Genomic DNA, 26,220 nt, shown 5'->3' with positions numbered 1-26,220 from the left:
TATTTTAAATTTCAGCTCAAAATGTAGTAAATGGTGTATCTAATGAATTCATAGTGTATTGAGATACAGCAAAGCAAGTGGCTCTGTGGGGCAAGAGTTGCAAAACCAGTATATAGAATGGGGGTCATTTCAGGTGTGTGCCTCAGGGTACTTGTCTGGGTTCCTTGGACAATACACTACATTTTCCATTGTCCCAGTCCATCCTGCTATAAATGGATACTGGTCAAGGCAGGGGAAGTAACCTGCAAATCAAATCAAATCAAATCAATTTTATTTATATAGCGCCAAATCACAACAAACAGTTGCCCCAAGGCGCTTTATATTGTAAGGCAAGGCCATACAATAATTACAGAAAAACCCCAACGATCAAAACGACCCCTGTGAGCAAGCACTTGGCAATAGTGGAAGGAAAAACTCCCTTTTAACAGGAAGAAACCTCCAGCAGAACCAGGCTCAGGGAGGGGCAGTCTTCTGATGGGACTGGTTGGGCTGAGGGAGAGAAACCAGGAAAAAGACATGCTGGGAAGAGAGCAGAGATCAATCACTAATGATTAAATGTTAGAGTGTTGCATACAGAGTAAAAAGAGAAAGAAGCACTCAGTGCATCATGGGAACCCCCCAGCAGTCTAGTCTATAGCAGCATAACTAGGGATGGCTCAGGATCACCTGATCCAGCCCTACTGTAAGCTTTAGCAAAAAGGAAAGTTTTAAGCCTAATCTTAAAGTAGAGAGGGTGTCTGTCTCCCTGATCCGAATGGGAGCTGGTTCCACAGGAGAGGAGCCTGAAAGCTGAAGGCTCTGCCTCCCATTCTACTCTTAAAAACCTTACAAATCCTAGGAACTACAAGTAAGCCTGCAGTCTGAGAGCGAAGCGCTCTATTGGGGTGATATGGTACTATGAGGTCCCTAAGATAAGATGGGACCTGAGTATTCAAAACCTTAAAGTAAGAAGAAGAATTTTAATTCTATTCTAGAATTAACAGGAAGCCAGTGAAGAGAGGTCTATATGGGTGAGATATGCTCTCTCCTTCTAGTCCCCGTCAGCACCTCTAGCTGCAGCATTTTGAATTAACTGAAGGCTTTTCAGGGAACTTTTAGGACAACCTGATAATAATGAATTACAATAGTCCAGCGTAGAGGAAATAAATGCATGAATTAGTTTTTCAGCATCACTCTGACACAAGACCTTTCTGATTTTAGAGATATTGCGCAAATGCAAAAAGTCGTCCTACATATTTGTTTAATATGCGCATTGAATGACATATCCTGATCAAAAATGACTCCAAGATTTCTCACAGTATTACTAGAGGTCAGGGTAATGCCATCCAGAGTAAGGATCTGGTTAGACACCATGTTCTAAGATTTGTGGAGCCAAGTACAATAACTTCAGTTTATCTGAGTTTAAAAGCAGGAAATTAGAGGTCATCCATGTCTTTATGTCTGTAAGACAATCCTGCAGTTTAGCTAATTGGTGTGTATCCTCTGGCTTCATGGATAGATAAAGCTGGAGTATCATCTGCGTAACAATGAAAATTTAAGCAATGCCGTCTATAATACTGCCTAAGGGAAACATGTATAAAATGAATAAAATTGGTCCTAGCACAGAACCTTGTGGAACTTCATAATTAACCTTAGTCTGTGAAGAAGATTCCCCATTTACATGAACAAATTGTAATCCATTAGATAAATATGATTCAAACCACCGCAGCGCAGTGCCTTTAATACCTATGGCATGCTCTAATCTCTGTAATAAAATTTTATGGTCAACAGTATCAAAAGCAGCACTGAGGTCTAACAGAACAAGCACAGAGATGAGTCCACTGTCTGAGGCCATAAGAAGTTCATTTGTAACCTTCACTAATGCTGTTTCTGTACTATGATGAATTCTAAAACCTGACTGAAACTCTTCAAATAGACCATTCCTCTGCAGATGATCAGTTAGCTGTTTTACAACTACCCTTTCAAGAATTTTTGAGAGAAAAGGAAGGTTGGAGATTGGCCTCTAATTAGCTAAGATAGCTGGGTCAAGTGATGGCTTTTTAAGTAATGGTTAATTACTGCCACCTTAAAAGCCTGTGGTACATAGCCAACTAATAAGATTGATCATATGTAAGATCGAAGCATTAATTAATTAAGCTTCCTTGAGCAGCCTGGTAGGAATGGGGTCTAATAGACATGTTGATGGTTTGGAGGAAGTAACTAATGAAAATAACTCAGACAGAACAATCGGAGAGAAAGAGTCTAACCAAATACTGGCATCACTGAAGCCGCCAAAGATAACGATACGTCTTTGGGATGGTTATGAGTAATTTTTTCTCTAATAGTTTAAAATTTTATTTAGCAAAGAAAGTCATGAAGTCATTACTAGTTAAAGTTAAAGGAATACTCGGCTCAATAGAGCTCTGCCTCTTTGTCAGCCTGGCTACAGTGCTGAAAAGAAACCTGGGGTTGTTCTTATTTTCTTCAATTAGTGATGAGTAGTAATATTGTCCTAGCTTTACGGAGGGCTTTTTTTTATAGAGCAACAGACTCTTTTTCCAGGCTAAGTGAAGATCTTCTAAATTAGTGAGATGCCATTTCCTCTCCAACTTACGGGTTATCTGCTTTAAGCTGCGAGTTTGTGAGTTATACCACGGAGTCAGGCACTTCTGATTTAAAGCTCTCTTTTTCAGAGGAGCTACAGCATCCAAGTTGTCTTCAATGAGGATGTAAAACTATTGACGAGATACTCTATCTCACTTACAAAGTTTAGGTAGCTACTCTGCACTGTGTTGGTATATGGCATAGAGAACATAAAGAAGGAATCATATCCTTAAACCTAGTTACAGTGCTTTCTGAAAGACTTCTAGTGTAATGAAACTTATTCCCCACCGCTGGGTAGTCCATCAGAGTAAATGTAATGTTAGTAAGAAATGATCCAGACAGAGGGAGTTTTCTTCAGGGAATACTGTTAAGTCTTCAATTCCATACCATAAGTCAGAACAAGATCTAAGATATGATTAAAGTGGTGGGTGGAATCATTTACATTTTGAGCAAAGCCAATTGAGTCTAATAATAGATTAAATGCAGTGTTGAGGCTGTCATTCTCAGCATCTGTGTGGATGTTAAAATTGCCCACTATAATTATCTTATCTGAGCTAAACACTAAGTCAGACAAAAGGTCTGAAAATTCACAGAGAAACTCACAGTAACGACCAGGTGGACTAGATAATAACAAATAAAACTGGTTTTTGGGACTTCCAATTTGGATGGACAAGACTAAGAGTCAAGCTTTCAAATGAATTAAAGCTCTGTCTGAGTTTTTGATTAATTAATAAGCTGGAATGGAAGACTGCTAATCATCCACCTCGGCCTGTGCTACGAGCGTTCTGGCAGTTAGTGTGACTCGGGGGTGTTGACTCATTTAAACAACAGACTGCAACAGAGGCATTCCATCCAGGGGGAGTCATAGACTGTCATCTGCTACACTAGAATCCGGGGATAAACACTGTAGCACAATCAATCAATCAATTTTTTTATATAGCGCCAAATCACAACAAACAGTTGCCCCAAGGCGCTTTATATTGTAAGGCAAGGCCATACAATAATTATGTAAAACCCCAACGGTCAAAACGACCCCCTGTGAGCAAGCACTTGGCTACAGTGGGAAGGAAAAACTCCCTTTTAACAGGAAGAAACCTCCAGCAGAACCAGGCTCAGGGAGGGGCAGTCTTCTGCTGGGACTGGTTGGGGCTGAGGGAGAGAACCAGGAAAAAGACATGCTGTGGAGGGGAGCAGAGATCGATCACTAATGATTAAATGCAGAGTGGTGCATACAGAGCAAAAAGAAAGAAACAGTGCATCATGGGAACCCCCCAGCAGTCTACGTCTATAGCAGCATAACTAAGGGATGGTTCAGGGTCACCTGATCCAGCCCTAACTATAAGCTTTAGCAAAAAGGAAAGTTTTAAGCCTAATCTAAAGTAGAGAGGTGTCTGTCTCCCTGATCTGAATTGGGAGCTGGTTCCACAGGAGAGGACCTGAAAGGAGAGAGAGAGAGAGAGAGAGAGAGAGAGAGAGAGAGAGAGAGAGAGAGAGAACTGCATCAGGCAGCAGAAAGACTACAAATAAGGTATAATTTGTCAGGATTAAGCAACAAGAAAAAACAGAATAAATACTAAGGTGATAACCAGCCATTAGCCCTAAGCTTCAAGACCCAGACTTTAGATAAAGTTGAGGCCACGACCCACTGTATTTACTAATAAAATTAATTTAAAAGGTTAGGAAGCATAGTACCATACTATGTCAGTATGCTAATCACAGAAAAGGGAAAATAAGTGCTAACGTACCCTTTGTTGATGGAATAATGCATGGGTCTTGTTCAGAATATTCCCTGTGAGCTGTTTGGATATGCATTTCTTTATTTTCCCACAATAATCATCTTTAACACAGAAAACACCACTGTTAAACATTAATTCGCAGTGGCCTATTTTTAATGAGACAAAATATTGACTGCTGACATAAAATTAGACATTAATCATGTTTTTTTTTATTATATGCAAGTCCTTTCAGCTTTTCCCTTATTTCACTCTGGGTCACTACAGCAGATACAAGGTGGATCTTGCAGGTAGATTTGGCACAGGTTTTATACCAGATGCCTTCCTGACACAACTCAGTATTGCATGGAGAATGGACAGGGGTGGGGTTGAACCAGGAACCTTCTGCACTGGAAACATACACACTTAACCACTTACCCAACCCCTGCTCCTATTTATTATGCATTTCTATGTAACAGTAATATAAGTAGGGCATCCTACATCTGTGCAACATAAACAAATGATTCACATTCCTTATCATGTCTTCTAAAATTATGCAAAAGTGGAAAGTATATTTACACCAGAGTGAAAGTTCGAGGAAGCCAGCGGACGCGGAGGGAACCTACGTGAACAACTTGCAAACTCCACACATTAAGGACCAGGTGTGATGCCAAAACCATTGCGACTAAGCCACTGCACCTCCATGGAAAGGATTTTCTTTGAAGTATTAACAATAATCCCAACAAGTACATAATTATAACAATAATAATAATAATTGTTTGTACAATTACTTTTGGTTTCTGAAAATGGAGCAGTTGTATGTTATAATGGATGTAATTCCTTAATTTTTTTAGAACTCCTTTGACCTAAAGCGACTAACGCTGAAAGCACATTCCGATTCTGTCTTTACATCTCCTTTGTGGTGGTGTAGAGGCAAAAATGACAAAAAGTTGACACCATCCAAATACTTACTACAGGTGACGATGTGATGATGCTCTATAAACAACAAGCTGAGAAAAACAAAATACATTTACATATTCTTGAGTGACATGTTTTTATTGTAGTAATGAATTTTTAGCAAGTCTTGTTTTTCTCTACAGGGGTGATTGGTACATGTCTTTTCTAGGCCTAAAAACATAAACAAAAAATGTTTCTTTAATACAGTCAATTTATAATGACCTTCATGAGCTTAAGAAGAGGAGGCTACATGATTTATTCATTTATTTTCATTTCATGTCTTGATTAAATAGAAAGTCTTTTTTGATATGACAAAGTACAAAGCAAATCAATGTGACTGCAACAGTTCTTGATGCATGCTGTTGAATAAAATATTTAGCTTAGCACAGTGGCCCCACACACACACTGTGTGTGTATATAGATAGATAGATAGATAGATAGATAGATAGATAGATAGATAGATAGATAGATAGATAGATAGATAGATAGATAGATAGATAGATAGATAGATAGATAGATAGATAGATAGATAGATAGATAGATAGATAGATAGATAGATAGATAGATAGATAGATAGATAGATAGATAGATAGATAGATAGATAGATAGATATCAAACCTTGAAATACATAAATTCTGGATATCTGAACGTGATTTGAGCATCCATAACCATTTCACAGGCTGCGTACTACCCTCACCCCAACCCCCCACCCCTCCGGGACTCTGTGGAAGGTTTTGGAGCCACAGGCTCAGATATGAATAACCCAAAGACTGCACCAGAGGAGGTTGTCCTACATGGCACTCTGTCACCAATGGGACTATGTGCATCAGTTGAAAAGGGTGGGTAGAGGACTGTGCAACCTCTTTTCATATTACAAATTCACCTGAGTTGTTCAGGCTAACAGACCAACATGAAAACATCACACCGACATGTAGCCTGCATGCTTACTCATCCATTAGTCCAATGGGAGATTCCTCCATGTGTAAGGTTTTCTCAAACGGTATCCTTGGTTCTCCCATTTGTCATCTCTCTGGAATTTTTTTTTTTTTATGCCGATATTACTCATGTGATAGTTTGTTCCAATGGCAGTTTGAGCTCTGGAATTCCTACTTACAGTTAAAAAGCACACATTGCAAATGTAGATGAGTCAGCATGGTGGCTTAGTGGTTAGCACTGTTGCCTCACACCAAGAAGGTCATGGGATTGATTCCCACCCGTGGCCTTTCTATGTTGAATTTGCCTGTTCTCCTCGTGTTTTTCTGGGTTTCCTCCGGGTGCTACGGTGTCCTCCCACATCCAAAGACACACTGGTTAGGTGAATTGGAAACTTTATAATTGTTCAGGTCTCGATTTCAAAGAGATCTCAATCTCAAGGGGACTAACCTGGTTAAATAAAGATTAGATTAAAAATCAGATGAGATCAACTCTCGACATTCTATGTGAACATAATTGTTGATGAATCAATGGGGATTATGTCTGAGCAGTCAACTGGGTAATTACTTTTATTCAGTTTTCTGAGAATGTGTTGTAATTCTGACACTTTACTTGATTTGGAGGTAAATACCAAATTATTGTAAAGTCTGCATGTTTTCTTCAGATTCATTGTTTCATTGTTCATTGGTGGACAGTGAGTGACACAATGTATGTCATTTTGCCTCTGTATACAACTACAATAAAAAATACTTGTACTGTGGCCTTTCAGCTTTAATTCAAGGGGTTGAACAAAAATATCACATGGACCATTTATAGTAAAGATTATATATATATATATATATATATATATAATATATATATATGGGTGATTCTTTAACTACGGGCACTACTGGCCTTACAATACCATTGCCTTACAATATAAAGCGCCTTGGGGCGAATGTTTGTTGTGATTTGGCGCTATATACATGTGCTCTGATGTCACTGTTTATCTCCATAGAAACTACCCAAACAATTTTTCATACAAACTGTTTAAAGGGACATTATGTGTTGTGGTGGAAATTACAGCAATAGTGTGGGACAACTACATTTTGTTTAAAAAAATCACAACAGTTGTATGACATTGAATACCCCAATTATGTTTTGATTATTTTACTGATATTTTATTCAGAGATATTTTAAAACATTAGAAAAAACGTTTCTTTACCATTCATTTTTATCATTGAAGATCAAAAGTCTGGGTGTGGGACAAGCACAAAATGGCAATATTTGCATATAATGATGCTGAAAAAAGGTGAAAAAGTCATCATAGACTACTAGAACAAATTTCTTAACACACTTTCATTGTAAAGATAACTATAATAGTGTGAAATTTCCCCTTTTTTCTGTTTTTCATACAATATGATCAAAGGACATAATAAGTGCCCGTAGTCTAAGAATCACCCATATATCTGCAGAGTCCCTTCACTTTCATAAGCCATAAATATTCAGACAAATTAAATATAAGGATTATTGTGAGTATAAATCATAACTTTTATAGCCGATTTTCTTTAGACATGACAGATATGGAAGCATGAACATTTATAAATCACTGAATATGTTTTCTTTCATGTGTCATGCCTCAATAGCCTATATTAAGTGATTCTTCGTCTGAAAGGATATGGCTCCCCCTGTTGGTATGTGTTTGTTGTGCTCATTGGGGCATTCTACACTTAACCTATATATCTTTATTATGAAATTGTCATTACACACTGCAGAAGGGTGTCTGGCCTGAAACATGAATGTCCCAGTAAGCTTTCAATTTCAATTTATTTTCATTTATATAGCGCCAAATCACAACAACGTCTAACCTTACCAATATGGAAGTACTGTCCTACCAACTATCAATATGGAAGTACTGTCCTAGTTTGTCATTAACCTTTGTGCGGTGTTCATATTTTTGTTATTCAGCCAGTGTTTGTGGGTCTCGTGGATCCACTGCATTTTTGGGTATCATTTTTGGGAGCCAGTAAAACAGATATTTGCAACCGTGTAACAGCATGAACGTCCACAAATCGTCAGACACCAAGGGGTTATTTCCATTCTAATTCAATTCCATCGTTTGCATGATTTATATTTCTGTTTATATTTCGGTCGGCGAGGCTTACAGTGTGTGAGGCAGTGTCGCTCCAACAGTAGTCAGGGCATGAAGTAATCCATCAAACGTGAAAATCCATCAAATGTGAATGGTAACTAAACGGTAATTCTTTATCGAATATTTTGCCACCGTTACCCCCGATATTAATGGCCTGAAATCTGACACGATTACCAATTAGATTTGCAAGAAAAATGGCATTTCATTAAAATTTATGTTACATACTCAACAGATGTTTACTTCATCCCAAATAAATAATCATCTAATTTTTTATTCTGAAAATATATAAAAACAGGTCCCACAGACTCAAACACCACATAGGGGTTAATATGATTGTAAACAAGTAATCTGTACCTAATTTGGAATGTGTGAGTAGTGTTTTTTTTTTTCTGTTTTAAAATTTTAACAGCAAGTTGACGATTGACGTCCGAGAAGTTTGTAGTAACAGTACAGAGTAAAGCACCGTGTTACAAGTAACTAGTCTGCCAATGTTTCGACTGTGCTTGTTTCCAAAACAGGAGGTTCCTGGGTTTGGAGGTGATCCCGATCCGGATTCTGGATCAAGATTTCACTTTATATACGTGTTGAAGGATTACGTCAAAACTACTTCACAGATTCTCACCAAATTTGCACCACAAATGGATATTAGGCCATGGAAGACCTCCACTGAATTTTGGATGTGAGCCGGAATCCAGATCCGGTTTCTGGTTCAAGAAATCCCTTTATATAGGCATTGAAGGATTACGTCAAAACTACTTCACAGATTCTCACCAAATTTGCACCACAAATGGATATTAGGCCATGGAAGACTCCACTGAATTTTGGATGTGAGCCGGAATCCAGATCCGGATTCTGGTTCAAGAAATCCCTTTATATAGGCATTGAAGGATTATTTCAAAACTACTTCACAGATTCTCACCAAATTTGCACCACAGATAGACATTAAGGCATGGAAGACTTCACTAAATTTTGGAGGTGATCTGGAATCCGGATTCGGATTCTGGTTCAAGAAATTCCTTTATATAGGCTTTGAAGGATTACGTCAAAACTACTTCACAGATTCTCACCAAATTTGCACCACAATTGGATATTAGGCCATGGAAGACTCCACTAAATTTTGGAGGTGATGCAGATCCGGATTGGTGGACATCAGAAATCAGATTGCTCTTGTTCCCATTTTGTGTACTTTTATGGTTTGAGCTAGGAAGATACATTAGATGTAGACTCAGTGTGAATTTGACAAATGTCAGTTTTTGTGCGAAAAGGGTAATTTCTGTGGATGAAATAGGAGCGTACCAACTGGGTAGAAACCGTGAAATCTACAGGCAGAAGGTGTATCTGTGGATCACTGTATAGTTCAGACGATCTCACTTTGTCTACAGAAGCATTACCCGTAGAGTTGTCGCAAAGCCAACACAATTACAGAGGGTCAAAGAGAGAGACGCAAAGCGATAACAGACAAAAAGGAGAGACAGAAACAAGCAAACAGACAGCGTGCTGCATCGACTTGAGCGGTTGTGAGGATGTTCGATAAGCCATTATCACTCCTGTTTGAGGGCATTGGGCCATTTCTCTTTTGCTCTCCGCTGCCTCGTTTCTTCTTTGTGTATTTAATCTCAAAGCTTTTGGTATGCAAGCTAAGGAAAGATAAAGACTGACATAGACTGATGTGCTGCTAATGCTCGTGTTGTTTCATAATCATTTATCAAGACTACTCGGACCAGTACGGCAACGAGGAATAACACACAACAACGTGATAAGAAGCCATGCATTTGCTCTACGCTTCTTTATTTTTAAAATCTCATGATGTGCTTCTTGACCTAGTTGATTGTACTTTCTTGTCTTGAATTTATCTGTCGATGTGTGAAATGTCTTTTTTAAAATCCTCGCTTTACACATCAATGTCCTTGTTTTTTGCAGGAGAGGCGCTCAGCTTCGGGAAAAGGTCCATCTTTGCGGCGCACCATCAGTGTCCCAGTGGAGACGCAGTTTACAGATTTTCACAGCCAGCTGTCCACTAAGAGCAGTGAGTCCCCACAGGACAAAATCCTGCAGTCAAAAGAACCCCTCTGCACTTTAACTCATTTCTTCAAACATTGAATTTAATTTAAATGCATGAAACAGTTAACATGGCGATATATGTAGTTCTTTTGCACAATTCATCTTCTGGCAAGACTAGCTTTTTTGAACGTTTTAATTGAAGTCAAGCAGTTTCTTGTTTTCTTTTGTGCAACATGTCTTGAGAAGTACACTTATTTTTCTTTAACTAAAGCAAATGTTCATGCACATGCACACGCAGCATGCTTTGCTCTCATGCCTTTCTGAACATTTCACAGTTTGCAGGGATAATTTCTCTCTTTTCCACCAGATGGAGACATTACTGCTTCATAATATGACTTGGGACTGACAATATTTCTTTTTGTCAATTGCATCAAAAATTTAATAATGTTTTACCTGCAGGTTTAACATATCTGTGTGGCATATTTTTATTTTTATCTTTTTAAGCCAGTATTGGGCACCGCAGGATTAAGTTTTTTGTTATGACACTAAGTGTAATCATTTATATTCTGTGCACTGTCATGAAACCTAAAGTAGCCCTTGTGTATTTTAAATTTCAGCTCAAAATGTAGTAAATGGTGTATCTAATGAATTCATAGTGTATTGAGATACAGCAAAGCAAGTGGCTCTGTGGGGCAAGAGTTGCAAAACCAGTATATAGAATGGGGGTCATTTCAGGTGTGTGCCTCAGGGTACTTGTCTGGGTTCCTTGGACAATACACTACATTTCCATTGTCCCAGTCCATCCTGCTATAAATGGATACTGGTCAAGGCAGGGGAAGTAACCTGCAAATCAAATCAAATCAAATCAATTTTATTTATATAGCGCCAAATCACAACAAACAGTTGCCCCAAGGCGCTTTATATTGTAAGGCAAGGCCATACAATAATTACAGAAAAACCCCAACGATCAAAACGACCCCCTGTGAGCAAGCACTTGGCAATAGTGGGAAGGAAAAACTCCCTTTTAACAGGAAGAAACCTCCAGCAGAACCAGGCTCAGGGAGGGGCAGTCTTCTGATGGGACTGGTTGGGGCTGAGGGAGAGAACCAGGAAAAAGACATGCTGTGGAAGAGAGCAGAGATCAATCACTAATGATTAAATGTAGAGTGGTGCATACAGAGTAAAAAGAGAAAGAAGCACTCAGTGCATCATGGGAACCCCCCAGCAGTCTAAGTCTATAGCAGCATAACTAAGGGATGGCTCAGGATCACCTGATCCAGCCCTAACTGTAAGCTTTAGCAAAAAGGAAAGTTTTAAGCCTAATCTTAAAGTAGAGAGGGTGTCTGTCTCCCTGATCCGAATTGGGAGCTGGTTCCACAGGAGAGGAGCCTGAAAGCTGAAGGCTCTGCCTCCCATTCTACTCTTAAAAACCTTACAAATCCTAGGAACTACAAGTAAGCCTGCAGTCTGAGAGCGAAGCGCTCTATTGGGGTGATATGGTACTATGAGGTCCCTAAGATAAGATGGGACCTGATTATTCAAAACCTTATAAGTAAGAAGAAGAATTTTAAATTCTATTCTAGAATTAACAGGAAGCCAGTGAAGAGAGGTCTATATGGGTGAGATATGCTCTCTCCTTCTAGTCCCCGTCAGCACTCTAGCTGCAGCATTTTGAATTAACTGAAGGCTTTTCAGGGAACTTTTAGGACAACCTGATAATAATGAATTACAATAGTCCAGCGTAGAGGAAATAAATGCATGAATTAGTTTTTCAGCATCACTCTGACACAAGACCTTTCTGATTTTAGAGATATTGCGCAAATGCAAAAAGTAGTCCTACATATTTGTTTAATATGCGCATTGAATGACATATCCTGATCAAAAATGACTCCAAGATTTCTCACAGTATTACTAGAGGTCAGGGTAATGCCATCCAGAGTAAGGATCTGGTTAGACACCATGTTTCTAAGATTTGTGGAGCCAAGTACAATAACTTCAGTTTTATCTGAGTTTAAAAGCAGGAAATTAGAGGTCATCCATGTCTTTATGTCTGTAAGACAATCCTGCAGTTTAGCTAATTGGTGTGTATCCTCTGGCTTCATGGATAGATAAAGCTGAGTATCATCTGCGTAACAATGAAAATTTAAGCAATGCCGTCTAATAATACTGCCTAAGGGAAACATGTATAAAATGAATAAAATTGGTCCTAGCACAGAACCTTGTGGAACTTCATAATTAACCTTAGTCTGTGAAGAAGATTCCCCATTTACATGAACAAATTGTAATCCATTAGATAAATATGATTCAAACCACCGCAGCGCAGTGCCTTTAATACCTATGGCATGCTCTAATCTCTGTAATAAATTTTATGGTCAACAGTATCAAAGCAGCACTGAGGTCTAACAGAACAAGCACAGAGATGAGTCCACTGTCTGAGGCCATAAGAAGTTCATTTGTAACCTTCACTAATGCTGTTTCTGTACTATGATGAATTCTAAAACCTGACTGAAACTCTTCAAATAGACCATTCCTCTGCAGATGATCAGTTAGCTGTTTTACAACTACCCTTTCAAGAATTTTTGAGAGAAAAGGAAGGTTGGAGATTGGCCTCTAATTAGCTAAGATAGCTGGGTCAAGTGATGGCTTTTTAAGTAATGGTTTAATTACTGCCACCTTAAAAGCCTGTGGTACATAGCCAACTAATAAAGATTGATCATATGTAAGATCGAAGCATTAATTAATTAAGCTTCCTTGAGCAGCCTGGTAGGAATGGGGTCTAATAGACATGTTGATGGTTTGGAGGAAGTAACTAATGAAAATAACTCAGACAGAACAATCGGAGAGAAAGAGTCTAACCAAATACTGGCATCACTGAAAGCAGCCAAAGATAACGATACGTCTTTGGGATGGTTATGAGTAATTTTTTTCTCTAATAGTTAAAATTTTATTAGCAAAGAAAGTCATGAAGTCATTACTAGTTAAAGTTAAAGGAATACTCGGCTCAATAGAGCTCTGACTCTTTGTCAGCCTGGCTACAGTGCTGAAAAGAAACCTGGGGTTGTTCTTATTTTCTTCAATTAGTGATGAGTAGTAATATGTCCTAGCTTTACGGAGGGCTTTTTTTTATAGAGCAACAGACTCTTTTTCCAGGCTAAGTGAAGATCTTCTAAATTAGTGAGATGCCATTTCCTCTCCAACTTACGGGTTATCTGCTTTAAGCTGCGAGTTTGTGAGTTATACCACGGAGTCAGGCACTTCTGATTTAAAGCTCTCTTTTTCAGAGGAGCTACAGCATCCAAAGTTGTCTTCAATGAGGATGTAAAACTATTGACGAGATACTCTATCTCACTTACAAAGTTTAGGTAGCTACTCTGCACTGTGTTGGTATATGGCATTAGAGAACATAAAGAAGGAATCATATCCTTAAACCTAGTTACAGTGCTTTCTGAAAGACTTCTAGTGTAATGAAACTTATTCCCCACCGCTGGGTAGTCCATCAGAGTAAATGTAAATGTTATTAAGAAATGATCAGACAGAAGGGAGTTTTCAGGGAATACTGTTAAGTCTTCAATTTCCATACCATAAGTCAGAACAAGATCTAAGATATGATTAAAGTGGTGGGTGGAATCATTTACATTTTGAGCAAAGCCAATTGAGTCTAATAATAGATTAAATGCAGTGTTGAGGCTGTCATTCTCAGCATCTGTGTGGATGTTAAAATTGCCCACTATAATTATCTTATCTGAGCTAAACACTAAGTCAGACAAAAGGTCTGAAAATTCACAGAGAAACTCACAGTAACGACCAGGTGGACGATAGATAATAACAAATAAAACTGGTTTTTGGGACTTCCAATTTGGATGGACAAGACTAAGAGTCAAGCTTTCAAATGAATTAAAGCTCTGTCTGAGTTTTTGATTAATTAATAAGCTGGAATGGAAGACTGCTGCTAATCATCCACCTCGGCCTGTGCTACGAGCGTTCTGGCAGTTAGTGTGACTCGGGGGTGTTGACTCATTTAAACAACAGACTGCAACAGACTGGCATTCCATCCAGGGGGAGTCATAGACTGTCATCTGCTACACACTACAGAATCCGGGGATAAACACTGTAGCACAATCAATCAATCAATTTTTTTATATAGCGCCAAATCACAACAAACAGTTGCCCCAAGGCGCTTTATATTGTAAGGCAAGGCCATACAATAATTATGTAAAACCCCAACGGTCAAAACGACCCCTGTGAGCAAGCACTTGGCTACAGTGGGAAGGAAAAACTCCCTTTTAACAGGAAGAAACCTCCAGCAGAACCAGGCTCAGGGAGGGGCAGTCTTCTGCTGGGACTGGTTGGGGCTGAGGGAGAGAACCAGGAAAAAGACATGCTGTGGAGGGGAGCAGAGATCGATCACTAATGATTAAATGCAGAGTGGTGCATACAGAGCAAAAAGAGAAAGAAACAGTGCATCATGGGAACCCCCCAGCAGTCTACGTCTATAGCAGCATAACTAAGGGATGGTTCAGGGTCACCTGATCCAGCCCTAACTATAAGCTTTAGCAAAAAGGAAAGTTTTAAGCCTAATCTTAAAAGTAGAGAGGGTGTCTGTCTCCCTGATCTGAATTGGGAGCTGGTTCCACAGGAGAGGAGCCTGAAAGCTGAAGGCTCTGCCTCCCATTCTACTCTTACAAACCCTAGGAACTACAAGTAAGCCTGCAGTCTGAGAGCGAAGCGCTCTATTGGGGTGATATGGTACTACGAGGTCCCTAAGATAAGATGGGACCTGATTATTCAAAACCTTATAAGTAAGAAGAAGAATTTTAAATTCTATTCTAGAATTAACAGGAAGCCAATGAAGAGAGGCCAATATGGGTGAGATATGCTCTCTCCTTCTAGTCCCCGTCACTACTCTAGCTGCAGCATTTTGAATTAACTGAAGGCTTTTTAGGGAACTTTTAGGACAACCTGATAATAATGAATTACAATAGTCCAGCCTAGAGGAAATAAATGCATGAATTAGTTTTTCAGCATCACTCTGAGACAAGACCTTTCTGATTTTAGAGATATTGCGTAAATGCAAAAAAGCAGTCCTACATATTTGTTTAATATGCGCTTTGAATGACATATCCTGATCAAAAATGACTCCAAGATTTCTCACAGTATTACTAGAGGTCAGGGTAATGCCATCCAGAGTAAGGATCTGGTTAGACACCATGTTTCTAAGATTTGTGGGGCCAAGTACAATAACTTCAGTTTTATCTGAGTTTAAAAGCAGGAAATTAGAGGTCATCCATGTCTTTATGTCTGTAAGACAATCCTGCAGTTTAGCTAATTGGTGTGTGTCCTCTGGCTTCATGGATAGATGTTAAAATCGCCCACTATAATTATCTTATCTGAGCTAAGCACTAAGTCAGACAAAAGGTCTGAAAATTCACAGAGAAACTCACAGTAACGACCAGGTGGACGATAGATAATAACAAATAAAACTGGTTTTTGGGACTTCCAATTTGGATGGACAAGACTAAGAGACAAGCTTTCAAATGAATTAAAGCTCTGTCTGGGTTTTGGATTAATTAATAAGCTGGAATGGAAGATTGCTGCTAATCGTCCACCCCGGCCCGTGCTACGAGCATTCTGACAGTTAGTGTGACTCGGGGGTGTTGACTCATTTAAACTAACATATTCATCCTGCTGTAACCAGGTTTCTGTTAGGCAGAATAAATCAATATGTTGATCAATTATTATATCATTTACCAACAGGGACTTAGAAGAGAGAGACCTAATGTTTAATAGACCACATTTAACTGTTTTAGTCTGTGGTGCAGTTGAAGGTGCTATATTATTTTTTCTTTTTGAATTTTTATGCTTAAATAGATTTTTGCTGGTTATTGGTAGTCTGGGAGCAGGCACCGTCTCTACGGGGATGGGGTAATGAGGGGATGGCAGGAGGAGAGAAGCTGCAGAGCGGTGTGTAAGACTACAACTCTGCTTCCTGGTCCCAACCCTGGATAGTCATGGTTTGGAGGATTTAAGAAAATTGGCCAGATTTCTAGAAATGAGAGCTGCTCCATCCAAAGTGGGATGGATGCCGTCTCTCCTAACAAGACCAGGTTTTCCCCAGAAGCTTTGCCAATTATCTATGAAGCCCACCTCATTTTTTGGACACCACTCAGACAGCCAGCAATTCAAGGAGAACATGCGGCTAAACATGTCACTCCCGGTCCGATTGCACAGCAGATGAGTCGAAGGTTTGTTGGACAGGAACTTTTTTACCAAGATATAGACCAGGGTTGGAGTCCAAGTGTGTGCTCTAGCTTAACTGTCTGGGTCCTCGGGCAAGACTTTCATTTGCATTCACTGTTCACTCACCTGTTAATGCTGGAGAAGTAACCTGTGTCAAACTAGCGTTCTGCCCAGGTGAAGTCGCAGACTCTCATCTACTTCAGACAAAGTAATCCAGAACGAAAGAGCCTCAGAGCCTTATAGGACGTCTTCTCTATTTTGCTGGCAAAGTAACCCGTGATTGACTGATGTCCCATTCTCAGGGAGTTATAGATTTTTATACACTTCGGGCTACAGTATTTGGGGATAAGCACTGACCTAGCAGGGCTTGGGGCCTGTGTCACACCTGCTTCTACTTACTGTGTTGTAGCACATTTTGGCATAACTTAGGTAAAATGCATAGTGTTACTGCAGCAGAATTATCTGTTGCGTACAGTGTACTGTATGTGTGGTTTTGTGCAGCTTGTCATTCAAACATTCAGTTGTTGCCCTCGCTCCCTAAGACTGCATAAGGGTTGTATAAGTTCTGGACTTGGCAGAATTGTGTTATCATGCTGAAAGTCTTACATAGTTGTTTTTTTCCTACAGGGATTTCAGTAATGCCTTGTACTAAGAACTGAAGTTTTTTGCAGATGCTCCTATCCCAGTTTGTATGGGGGAATTGTTGCAAAGATTTTCTCAAACACTTCTTACATACAATATGTGGTCTGTTGTCAGTGAAGCCCCATCCAGGCAATATACCTAATAAAGCCTTATATTCCAGGGTACAGCCTGTCAGATCCCGCTTTTTAGATACACGGCACACGCTCACCCTCCGATGAGCATGTTTGTGTAAAACCGGCTCTCCGTCTCTGGGGTCCGACCTTCGTGTCTCCACGGGTATTACCCGACAGGGCTGCACAAAGGCTGTTCAAGCTGGTGGCGAGGAGATTCGTCTAGCTGCTCACTGCCTCCATCCGGACATCCACCCCGCTGAAGCTGATCTTGCACCCCGGTCGAATAGCCTTCTCAGGAACCAGGATATGAACTGGCCACGCCCGTTAACGGCAGCTCTCCTCTTATGGATCAGGGCTCTTGGAATGTTGCTAGATTTTAAATTTAGTGACTCGTACAGCGAGTCCCCAGGATGTGTTATTTTCATTAAAAAAACAGACTAACCTTTTAGAGCCTTTTGATGTTGTACACCCAATAAACTTAACTTTTACACCTTAAGAAGCATCAATAATCCAATGTCCGAGCCTTAACACTTTAACTGCATGCTTGGAATTTTATTGCAGGTTTTGCAAGTGCCGATAACATAATCAAAATAGGTTATATGGTGATAATTTCACAACAGTAATTCAAGTATAATTAGAATAGCAGAGATTTTTGTTTTTAATTCAATAATTCTGACTGATCTTACTTTGACCTGGACTGGATTGATTTCTCAACAAATTTTCCTAGGAGTGAGGGAGGAAGGCTTTCGAGGTTAAGGTCCCCAGCTCAATGAACTTGATTTCCTCTTCATCAGCTATTAGTCGTTGGCTGACCACGATCCTTGTGTGACATTGTAATCCTTCAGGAAGTTAATCCACATAAGAATTTATTCCATCTTCAATCAACCAAAAGTTGATCTAATCCATTCTGGTATGCTGTGATATTCCTTGAGAGAGAAATCGTTGAACATTCCCCACTCAGACTTAAGGCCAGTGATTATCCTCCATTGTTCTGCTACTCCGTGACTGGACGGCCTGAGTGGGAGTTGAAATCTCTCTCAAATGATCTTTTATGGCTCCAATCCTCTCACTCCATGATTCCAATTGATGCTCACAAGATGGTCAAGTCTTGTGATCTCCTCGTAGCAGGGGAGTAGTGGCAACAGCACCTCTCCCTGGAAGAATAACCCCATTTCCTGGTGTTTCAACAAGTTATATATGTTCTTGACTCCAGTCGTCCTCAGATGATCTGGGTTACCATGGGGACGCTGTTGACTCAAAACCTCCTCCCTTCTCCTTCTGCTTTACTGGAAATCTCTGCAGCCCCTACCAGTAACTTATTTCTCAAGTTCCTCTTTTCTGTTAACACTTTAGCTTTTCTGAGAATTCGTTCTTTTAAATCATTTCTTCAAAATCACATCAATCATATTCAATCATTTCATTACAACTCTCTTTCACATAAAAACAATTCATATGATCATATACAAACATTCTCATTCCTTATTATTCATTTCATTTTTACCAACATCTTAATCATTTGATCAGTTGTTTAACATCAGCTTTTCTTGCCCTACTTGCGACATCTTCTTCACTTCCTCTTTTTCTCTGACTCTGCACTCTTTATGAAAAACAACTCATATAATCATTCATTTCACTTATTTGTAAAATACATCTTGTAATCAACTCTTAATTTTAACACATTACTACTTCATTTGATCATACTTGTCATGTTAGAATCATTTTTAGATATATTCCCTTGTCTTCACCACCGAGTTCATTCTGTGGGTCTCCCCATTTACAATGGAAGAGTCCGGTATGACCTCACTTACTCCTGGAAGGTACCAAACACTGTGCAGTTTAATCCAACAGCATGTATATTAATTCCATGGCTCGTATTATATTCCAAGATGAAAACAAGCTGAAAGCAAGCTTAAAGTCATCTTTCCTGACAAGCCACAGCGCTGTTGGCATATATTGTTCAAAGCATGCAATCTATGCTGACGTTTGCAAGAGAGGCAAGTTAGAAACTGGACTCTATAATTTCTTTTTAATGTATTCCTCTGTTCTGCTCTGTTGCAGAAGCTGATTCGTGAAGCTGTATGCAAAAGTACAATTGAGTTTTACACTGCTATCATAAATACAGTACATTTGTAAGCGGCAAAGATGTCAGAAGGTGAACAATGAAGCAACAACCAAACACAGGCAAACACAACTCAGAAGTGCAGCATATTAACTAACATAACCTGAACCAGCAATGATATGCTGCTAACACCTGGCTATAGCATAGAGGATGCTAAAGGAACAAAGAACAGCTAGTCAACTAAATAAAGCTTACAAAACTTGGTTTTCCCTGACAGAAAGTGATGTAAACTTGGGTACTATGCTAGTTAGCAAAGTTAGACAGCAAGTGATACAACAGCACTGATTTTTTTGTGCAATGTCCAAGCGTGCCGTAGGGCAAATGTTTTAACATCATCTTGAGAGGACTAGCTAGTGACTAACCCGTTGTTGAAATGGGCTTACCTAAGTTACGACCAAAAAATAGTGGCTCTGCAACTTTGCAGACACAACTAAACATCAGTGAAGTGCAACAACACAAGGCATAGCAAATACACAGATATTACTAGTCTAAATGTACGAAGGTCACTTTAACATCAACTATGTAGCTGTCTATGATTTTGCAAAGCCATTGCCATCGAGCTTTTGCTAAATGGCAGTAGCTTTGTCTGGTCTCAAATCCCAACTAGTTTCTGCTTAGCGAACAGAGTAGCCTGGATGTACATCCAAGAAGTCAACCCTTAACTACATCCCAGTACTGTGCTTATTGAATGCAAGCATTAATATCGGCAATAGCAGCCTGCTGTATGTTGAGTTTTGCAAAATATTAGATTTGGTTGATCAGGCTGTTCTGTGAGGCACTGTAAGCATTCAAGAAATTGTTGGATATCCTAGCAAAACACGAGATAGACAAAATAGGCACTGCTAGTTCTGTGTAGAGTGGAGGCAGGTGGTTGAATCTGTGTTGTGATTTGGCACTATACAATTAATTTAAATTGAAAATTGAACAAAATTGAAGAAGCAAAATGAATTTAAATGGCACATTATTTATTTATAATGCAAACACCCGTCAGCGCGTAGAGGCTAATTAATGTAATGAGGTACAAAGAACTCTATAGTAAATTGCTTCCTGTCACAATTGAACAGACAAAAATGTCAAGAAAGAGCTAAATTTATACACATTTTCCTCACAAAATGTAAATAAATTGATGATACATGATCATTTAAAATGCCTGAAATGTATGCCTTACTTTAACCTAGTCTTCTACCTAATTGCCATTCTGGCTGTCCCACAAAATGCATACAAGTGGAATTCCCAGTAGTATGAATGTTAGTCCCTCTCTTTATTTGAATGTTGTCTTTTAGTTTGAGAGCGTGGTTTATTCATTTCACTTGTTCTCTAAGACCCAGTGCATCCTCTTTCATCTCCACTCCCATGGCTGTCTGAGTGAGAGACCCTTTACCGAAGCAAAATATTTGAGAACTTTTATGTTTATATGAGAGTTGTGAATTATTTTCATCTTATTTTGAAACTGCAGTGGGGAAATTAAACTATAGCGGGCTGTCACAATCACGATAGTCAATGGGAAACACTCCAAATATGATCTATTTAAAATACCTATTTGCATTGATGTTCACTGACATAATAATTCCAAAAACAAAAATGTCTGCCATCTTCACATTTCTCTAAAAGAGCTGTTAATACATTTCTCATTGAATGAGAATGCCTCTTCACTGGTATTACATTCCTACCTGTAGTTTTTAAATTATGCACGACATCATGAACAGTAAAAGAAATGTGGAATATGGTTTACCAAATAATTCATCTATGGGTTGGACCTGCTCTTGTCCTTGTGTGACACAGATTCAAATTAGCGGAACAATGAATCAACCCTAGATGAGTGGAACTCCAAAGCATATCAGAGAGCTCTTATCTCATCATCTCACTGAATTGTTAGTGGCTGCCTGTGTGTAGAGGGTTTTATTGATAGACGCAGAGACTCAGCACAGGAACAATTAAGCTTAATACTACTGAGGTGAATGTATTTTTTGAAAAATAAAAATAGAAATTATAGCTGTTATCAATAATCAATGATCAATAAATAATAAAACCTTAGATTCCGTGGTTGTTGCACTTGAGAAGCTGAGCAAGGAGTCGGAATGTCTGGGATTGTGATTGTCTTTGATCGAGACTAAGATCAGGCAGGCTTTATTGACTTCCTGGACTTGTCCATCAGATTTCACTATGTACAGACATGTGGTGAAAGTGTCAAACCTGGAGAAACATTCCCTTTTCTCAGCAGTGATACTCATGTCTCTTAGTGCTCTGCCTTACAGCTTGAGTCACAAGGTTGGTGGATGGAGATGTTTGGCAATGCTGGTTGCATTGTAGGACAATGAAGATTCATTTTAGGGTTCTGGTGTGTTTTGCTTTATATATGACGATTTAGTTGTGAGACTTGAATGTTTACCATAATCACCTCAGACAGTGATTATCTGGTGTCTTTGGTATGAGATCTCTTCAGAATATCCTTGGATACCACTCACTCACTCATCACTCATCTTCAACCGCTTTTCCGGGTTTGGGTTGCAGGGGCAACAGCTCCAGCAGGGGACCCCAGACTTCCCTTTCCCGTGCCACATTGACCACCTCTGACTGGAGGATCCCGAGACGTTCCCAGGCCAGTGTGGAAATATAATCTCTCCACATAGTCCAGGGTATTCCCCGGGGTCTCCTCCCAGATGGACGTGCCTGGAACACCTCCCTTGGGAGGCACCCAGGAGGCATCCTTACCAGGTGCCCGAACCACCTCAGCTGGCTCCTTTCAATGGGAAGGAGCAGCGACTCTACTCCGAGCTCTCCACGGATGACCAAACGTCTCACCCTATCTCTAAGGGAGACACCAGCCACCCTCCTGAAGAAGCCCATTTTGTCCGCTTGTACCTGCGATCTAGTTCTTTCAGTCATGACCCAACACTCATGACCATAGGTGAGAGTAGGAATGAAGCTTGACAGTAGTGTTGTGTGGGCCGCTGAAGAGGAGGTACTGCTGGCCCACCACCAGAGGGCGCCCTGCCTGAAGTGCGGGCTTTGGGCACAAGAGGGCGATGCCACCTCGCGGGAACAGCCGGGAGTGACAGCTGTCACTCATCAACTATGACAGCTGTCACCAATCACCACGTCATCACTCACCCTACAAGAGCCGGACGACATCTCCACCCTGCTGCCGAGATATCGCCTACCATTAGAGGTAATAATCCTCAGCCGTATCTGTGCCGTATCGCACTTCAACTGTTTGTCTGTCTGTTACAGGAGTACCTGGTTACTTGCGTCAGCTGGAGGCTGAGCTGGTCGGTGACGGCAGGGTGACGGATTGCACCCTTCATGATCAGTGAGACAAGTGACTGTTCAGGTTCTATAAAAGACTGTGTTCATATTTGCGGAGGTGGAGGTGTATTTCCCACCTGCCTGAACTGAACTGGTACGAGGAGTTACTGAGTGTCAAACACGCTCACCTTGTTTTCTGTTTTTGTTTCCTGCCAGCAGTACCAGATCCGACAGCCGGAGACGGTGGCCACCTGGGGACTCAGGACTTGGCGGCTCCAGTATCCTCCAGTTTGGTGGCAGTGGAAATCGTGTGGGATCTGGCTCTTCTCTGGATGAACGTCTCCTATTCTTGAGCCTGCCCACACGTCACCTTTGTACTTTTGACTGTAATCCAAATTCTGCATTTGTCTGTATTTCGTGGTGCACATTTCACAGCAGTAAAGTGTTGTATTTTTGGGTCCGTATCATTACACTTTCCCAACAAGTAGATTGAGAGCTTCGCCTTTTGGGTCAGCTCTGTGATTATGGCCCGATTGCGGTTCAGCAGAATATATTCCAGCAGCACTTACGGTGCACTCATGGTGCATTTAGGCACATTGGTGACATTCAGCCAGGGCTTGATGTGGGGAAAATATGCTGAACGTCCCCCTAAACATGATCAGAATTTCAAGAATGCCATTTTCTCACTTTCAAGATTCAAGATTCAAGATTCTTTTATTTGTCCCTAAGTGGAAATTTGTCTTGGACACACAGGCAGCCACATAAAATACACTAACCAAATACAGACATGACAAGACAGACCCAGACAATACAATACAATCACAATAACATATCAACAACCTGCTCTTTGGTTTGAGTTCAGGAGGTTCACTGATATAGGGAGGAATGAGTTTTATACCTCTTTCCAATTGTTTCAAATGCAGTCAGACTGCGGTCAAACGGCACTTCAACTGCTGTTTATTTTTCCACTTCAGCTGTGCTTTGTTTTGCTCATGTTCAAAGCATTCAGGATGGCTGCATGACTGTGCCCGACTGTTTGGACTGTGCACAGAATGCTGTCCGGTATGGACAACGTCATGGTTCCCGAGGGGCGTCAACCATCTGTTGGACAGCCAATGGAAGAGCAGGGTGCGCAGGCGTCGACTGGAGGCGTGATTGGTGTGTTGCAGCACATCCTCACCGCCTTTACCGCTCGGATGGACCTGATAACCGAGCAAAACGTCATCCTTAATCACAGGATGGAGGCTCTCACCGCGCAGGTGGAAGCGCGCGCTCAGGGCGCTGCTGCATCTCCTCCTCCTGCCGACCCGGTGCCGAATACAGACATTCCACTGGTCATTCAACGACCCCCCCCCCCCACCATCCCCTGAAGCATACATAAGCCCCCCAGAGCCGTACGGAGGTTGTGTGGAGACGTGCGCGGACTTTCTTATGCAGTGTTCGCTCGTCTTTGCACAACGTCCTGTGATGTACGCGTCTGACGCCAGCAAGGTGGCTTACGTGATTAATTTGCTTCGAGGCAAGGCACGCGCTTGGGCTACAGCGCTTTGGGAACAGAGTTCACGGCTCCTCACCTCTTATACTGGGTTTGTGAGGGAGCTCAGAACTGTTTTTGATCACCCTAACAGAGGCGAAACCGCGTCTACCGTGCTGCTGTCAATGAGACAGGGGCGCCGTAGCGCAGTCGAATATGCAGTCAACTTCCGCATCACGGCTGCGAGATCCGGATGGAATATGACTGCGCTCCGCGCCGCCTTCATAAACGGACTGTCGTCGGTCCTGAAGGAGCACCTGGTGGCTAAGGAGGAACCGCGGGATTTGGCTGAGCTTATCGATTTGGTTATACGATTGGACAATTGGTTAGAAGAACGCCGACGGGAGCGAGGTGAAGGGCGTGGTCAGGCACAAGCCATCCCTCTTCCTCCCGGGTCCGAAAGAGAGCCGTCTTCCCCACGCTCCACAGCCACAGCGCTCCGTGTGGCTACAGCTCCCCCTGCTGACGGTGCTAGGGACACGAGCAGGGCCACATTCAGACAGAGGAGGCTGGTCCGCGGGGAGTGTTTTGTCTGCGGCTCGAGTGAGCATCAGCAGAGAGACTGCCTCAAACGGTCAAAACACAAACGCCCGCCCTTAGTGACTGGGCTGAGGGGGGGTCAAAACATTCACGTGGGTCATACACATCTGTCAACATGACTCCCAGTTAAAATCCTGAGCGGGGATTTAACCCTTCAAGCCCCAGCACTGGTGGACACAGGGTCAGAAGGGAATCTGCTGGATAGCAGATGGGCAAGGGAGATAGGGCTCCCTCTGGTGGCGCTTTCTTCGCCAGTGAAGGTGCAAGCACTAGATGGCACTCTTCTCCCTTTTATCACACACAAGACACTACCTGTAACCCTGGTAGTGTCTGGGAATCACCGGGAGGAGATTGAGTTTTTTGTAACTCCTTCTACCTCCCGCGTGATTTTGGGCTTCCCATGGATGATTAAACACAATCCCCGGATTGATTGGCCGTCTGGGGTTGTGACTCAGTGGAGCGAAACCTGCCACCGGAAGTGGTTAGGATCCTCGGTTCCTCCCGGTGTAAATGGTAATGAGGAGGTTAAAGTCCCTCCCAATCTGACGGCGGTGCCGGTTGAGTACCACGACCTTGCTGACGTCTTCAGCAAGGATCTGGCGCTCACCCTTCCCCCGCACCGTCCGTACGATTGTGCCATTGATTTGGTCCCGGGCGCTGAGTACCCGTCCAGCAGGCTGTACAACCTCTCACGTTCTGAGCGCGAATCAATGGAGACCTACATCCGGGACTCATTAGCTGCCGGGCTGATCCGGAACTCCACCTCCCCGATGGGTGCAGGTTTCTTTTTTGTGGGCAAGAAAGATGGCGGACTCTGTCCATGCATTGATTACAGGGGGCTGAACGACATAATGGTTCGTAATCGATACCCTTTACCCCTGTTGGATTCAGTGTTCACGCCCCTGCATGGAGCCCAAATTTTCACCAAACTGGACCTTAGGAATGCGTATCACCTGGTTCGGATCCGGAAGGGAGACGAATGGAAGACGGCATTTAACACCCCATTAGGTCATTTTGAGTACCTGGTCATGCCGTTCGGCCTCACTAACGCCCCCGCGACGTTCCAAGCATTGGTAAACGACGTCTTGCGGCACTTCCTGTCTTCGTATATCTGGATGACATACTCATCTTTTCCCCGGACCCTGAGACTCATGTCCAGCATGTACGTCAGGTCCTGCAGCGGTTGTTGGAGAACCGGCTGTTTGTGAAGGGCGAGAAGTGTGAGTTTCACCGCACCTCTTTGTCCTTCCTGGGGTTCATCATCTCCTCCAACTCCGTCGCCCCTGATCCGGCCAAGGTTGCGGCGGTGAGAGATTGGCCCCAACCAACAAGCCGCAGGAAGCTGCAACAGTTCCTCGGCTTTGCAAATTTCTACAGGAGGTTCATTAAGGGCTACAGTCAGGTAGTTAGCCCCCTGACAGCCCTGACCTCTCCAAAAGTCCCCTTCACCTGGTCGGATCGGTGCGAAGCCG

The 26,220-nt window shown here is 41.5% G+C and overlaps 2 protein-coding genes across 2 annotated transcripts in view; both read left to right on the top strand.

Annotated features, from left to right (window-relative positions):
• Positions 1-10,337, top strand: part of si:dkeyp-72a4.1 (uncharacterized protein LOC100148058 homolog) — a 49,762-nt gene extending 39,425 nt beyond the window's left edge. Inside the window, exon 4 of the mRNA XM_034192980.1 lies at positions 10,237-10,337. Within this exon, the coding sequence (XP_034048871.1) occupies positions 10,237-10,337 (101 nt within the window). The remainder of the gene's footprint in view (positions 1-10,236) is intronic.
• The window catches only part of dab2ipb (DAB2 interacting protein b), a 516,250-nt gene continuing 500,350 nt past the window's right edge, over positions 10,321-26,220 (top strand). The window contains exon 1 of the mRNA XM_034193050.1: positions 10,321-10,342. The gene's annotated coding sequence lies outside the window, so the exon portion shown is untranslated. The remainder of the gene's footprint in view (positions 10,343-26,220) is intronic.

The sequence above is a fragment of the Thalassophryne amazonica genome, chromosome 17 (assembly GCF_902500255.1).
Source record: "Thalassophryne amazonica chromosome 17, fThaAma1.1, whole genome shotgun sequence".
In the NCBI taxonomy this organism is placed as follows: Eukaryota; Metazoa; Chordata; class Actinopteri; order Batrachoidiformes; family Batrachoididae; genus Thalassophryne; species Thalassophryne amazonica.
The sequence above is the reverse complement of the archived record's forward strand: the minus strand, read 5'-3'. Positions and strand labels throughout refer to the sequence as shown.